At 47.8% G+C, this 3,861-nt stretch overlaps 1 protein-coding gene across 1 annotated transcript; it reads right to left on the reverse strand.

Moving 5' to 3' along the window:
- Window positions 1-482: 482 nt before the first annotated feature.
- On the reverse strand, window positions 483-2,113 carry LOC136456635 (receptor-like serine/threonine-protein kinase SD1-8). Its single transcript, XM_066456562.1, has 5 exons — window positions 2,041-2,113; window positions 1,690-1,900; window positions 1,345-1,582; window positions 1,109-1,259; window positions 483-1,012 (listed from the first exon to the last, which is right to left on the reverse strand). Exons 1-5 carry the CDS (start codon window positions 2,041-2,043, stop codon window positions 710-712), a joined length of 906 nt encoding a protein of 301 aa, XP_066312659.1. The 5' UTR covers window positions 2,044-2,113; the 3' UTR covers window positions 483-709.
- Between the last annotated feature and the right edge of the window lie 1,748 nt (window positions 2,114-3,861).

The following is a 3,861-nucleotide window of genomic DNA, read 5'->3' on the forward strand; positions in this document are numbered from 1 at the left end:
AATGATTTAAATTAGTAATAAAAAATCATAACCTAAACCATAAAATGAACATGGATATCAATGAAAGGAAAAAAGCAGCAATTTAATGTCTTCGGATAGGAAAGATCCTTTTAATGTCTTGTCGGATAGGAAAGCATCGCCAACGAAGAATTCTCTACTGTCCGCGGGCTTCGCATCGCAATCGACGTGGACGAGTCGACCGCGCGCGATGACTTGGTACTAGCAAGCAACGATTATGCCGTGTGAGTGTGTGACTCGTCAGTCGTCAATCAATCATTCGTTGGATTTACAGCCACGTCCAGACTGGCGGCGGCCAGCGGAACGCCGGAACGTCGTCAATCAATCAAACGATAGGAGCAGCTGCCGAGCGGGTTGAGGTTACGAAGGTGATGGAGAGAAACTGTCTCGCAGACTTCACGTACACGGTACATGGAAGAAAAATGCACTCGTTTCTGTCAATAAATTGAATCGGGTGACTTATTGAATGTAAATAAATCTTTACAAGCTCTGAACTTTACATCTTACAGGAGGGTTTCGAGTGTGGCTAGTGGTTAAAAAAACAGAGAGCCAGGCCTTTTTGACAACGGAAACCTTTGATGTACTGTACAAAAGCTACGTACACAATACAAGGCACAGACTACATCAGTAGAAGAGCACCAAGAAAAGAATCACTACTGGTGGTCTGCAGGTGAGGGCATTCAAACCGAAGCTACCTAGCGTCAATTGCGGTTATGGTCACGCTGTTGGCCGTGAGGCCATGAGACGAGTCCGTGTCCGACGTGTTCTTATTCCCGATGTTCACCCCGGGCTCGTTCGGCTCAGGGACCGTCGCGTTCTCGCTGGCCAGCATCATGACGACCGACGACATCAGGGGCTTGTTCCTGGGCTGCACCTCGACGCACAGGAGGGCGACCTGGATGCATCGCAGCACCTCCCTGTAGTTGACGCCGCTGCCGTCCATGACCTTGTCCACCAAATCGACGCTCCTGCCTTCTTTCCACATCATCCACGCCTGGACAAGGACAAATGACCAGACCAGCATGGTTAGATAAAAATGTTCAGAAAGAAACAGCATGCAAATTGTGCTGCTTACAGTTGTAGTACTTACATAACGGAGGAGGTTGAGATCAAGCTCTTCTTCGTAGAAGCCTCGGTTTCTCCTGCCAGTGATGATCTCTAGAACCAGCACGCCGAAGCTGTAGATGTCGGACTTCATGGAAAACACGCCATCCATCGCATATTCCGGGGACATGTAGCCGCTGAAAACCAAAAACCGTCTCTCATGTCAGTTTGAATGTCCATAATTTGGGGGCCATAGGACCAGGAGATCAAGAAAGAACTTACTATGTTCCAATGACCTTCAATGTACATGCTGTGGTCTGGTCACCTCCGAACATCCTTGCGATGCCGAAGTCTGAAATTTTGGGGACCATGTTTCTGTCCAATAACACGTTGCTAGCCTTGAGATCCCTATGGATGATCCTGAACCTTGAGTCTTCATGCAGATACTGTAAACCCCTCGCAATCCCCAAAATGATATCAAAGCGTTTCTGCCACCTTAGCAACATCCGCTTTCCTTCATCTGCACAACGCATAACCATTAGCATTATAGCATTTCTATGCAAGTACAATTCAGTAAACTAAACTTGTTGGGCAGATAGATATATGTTTCTGCAATGTCAAACTGACCAAATATGAACGTGTCGACGCTCTGGTTGTGCATGTACTCGTACAGGAGCATCCTCTCCTCCTCGTCGATGCAGCAGCCGAGCAGCCTCACGAGGTTCCTGTGCTGAAGCTTGGCGATCAGCTTCACCTCGTTCTTGAACTCCACCGCCCCTTGCATCGATCTCCGGGACAGCCTCTTCACGGCTACTTCCTGCCCGTCCTCAAGCTTTCCCTGTTCAACAGTTCGCAGGTCCCAGCATCCCTTTAGAAATCAGGGAGAATCGGCTGACAAACCCTTTTTCAGATTATTCTACCATTTTCAGGTTTTATCATCCTACTGTTAATAATCACACTCCTTCCTATCGTTCTTACCATGTAAACAGGACCAAACCCTCCTTCGCCAATCTTGTTGCTCGCAGAGAAACTGTCCGTGGCGGCCAGGACCACCGCCAGATCAAACAACGGCAGGTTGTCGACGTCTTTCTCGGCACTCTTCCAGTCCTCGTCCAACGCCTGCTGTTTTCTTGCCCTCAACGGGAGCACGTCGTCTCCGCCGCTCGGTGCCGAGGAATCCGTCTCGCCGTGACGTTTCCTCCTCTTCCTCCAGATACAGCAGCAGACGACCGACGGCAGGAGAAGCACGCCGGCAACTGCCGCGACGACGCCGATCACCACGCGCTTGCTCGGGACCCGGTGTCTCGCTGGAAAACAAGCAGCGGCAATCGGCAAAACGTTAGGTGGTGAACCGGCCTAACACTGTGTTCTGCATGCAACTAGTTCCTGTTCGCTTAGCCAATAATATATTCCTCTCATAACAAAACAGCATCTGTCGAGCTTATCAGCTTAGAAACCAACCAGCGAATAGTATATGCGAGCGTTGCAAAAGTTTCAGACTACCAAAGCTTTGGTTCCACTTACTTAGAAACATGCATGCATGATGTACCCCTTTGTATGCTTTAGGATTTTTTGCCGCTGCTACCACTAGAACAAATGTGCGTATTTCTACCACCTGTTAAGAATAATCGTACCTAGAAATGCATGCATGTGGTCGATGTAAAACAGTCGCCGCTGTATAGTTTATGATATCTAGAGATTTTTTTTAATTTTAACATTTTTTTGAAACTAATTTTAAATTTAACACGGTTGGGTTTTTTTTAAACTAACACTTTTGGCCGCGCCTATTGCCCTGGCAAGGCGCGGCCAAATGCCTGTGCCGCGCCATGCATGGTGGCGCGGCAGAGGGCTGACGTGGCGACGACCGGAATCGCGATCGTTGACGTGGCAGGGCTCTGCCGCGCCACGGAGCATGGCGCGGCTGGGCCAAATAAATATCCCGAGCGAGCCCCCCCTGCCCGCACGCACCCTTGCCCGCCCGCCCACCGCCGTGTATCGCCTGCCGCCAGCCACACGCGCCCCGCCGCCACGCAGCGCCCGCACGCTGCCGCGCCCGCCCACGCCGCGCCCGGCCACTCCCGCCACGCAGCGCCCGTGCCAGCCACGCCACGAACGCCGGCGCGTCGAGGCCGCCCGCTCCTAAGGTACCTCCCTCTTGATTTCATGTTATTTTGATTATTATTGTTTTAGGATAATTAGTGATTTATGATAATTAGTAATATAGGATAGTTAGGGTTTTATGATTGTTATTGATTTATGATAGTTAGTGATTTAGGATAGTTAGTGATTTAGGATAGTTAGGTTAGTGAATTTATTTGTGATTTACGTATGTAATTTTTAGGTTTGAGGTTAGGATGTTGGGTTTAGGGATTGATTAGGTATTTATTATTTAGTTTATAGTTAGTTATTTAGTTATGGATTCTGGGTATAGATACTAGTTTATAAATGTCGGTACTTACTAGTGTGTGATACGTCGATTTTAATGACTTCATGAAGTTTCGTCAAATGCTTATATTCCTAGTGAAGTTGTTTATGTTACTAGTGCGTGATATGTCTGTTAATTTTACTTTGAATATATACATGTGCTTTCATATTACATAACAAGTAGTTCAAATTTTGCAATGCTACATAATGTTAATTTGAATTTTGTTAATTTGAATACTCTAACGCTTTGTTTATCAATTTGTAACAGGATGACCCCTCCCACGCAGCACCCGTTGTACCCCATTCTTGAGGTGGAGTACGATGACCAGCACCGAGCACACATCTTGAGTGACAACGACGCAGAGGTGGCCTTGC

The sequence above is a fragment of the Miscanthus floridulus genome, chromosome 6 (genome assembly GCF_019320115.1).
Source record: "Miscanthus floridulus cultivar M001 chromosome 6, ASM1932011v1, whole genome shotgun sequence".
Taxonomy (NCBI): domain Eukaryota; kingdom Viridiplantae; phylum Streptophyta; class Magnoliopsida; order Poales; family Poaceae; genus Miscanthus; species Miscanthus floridulus.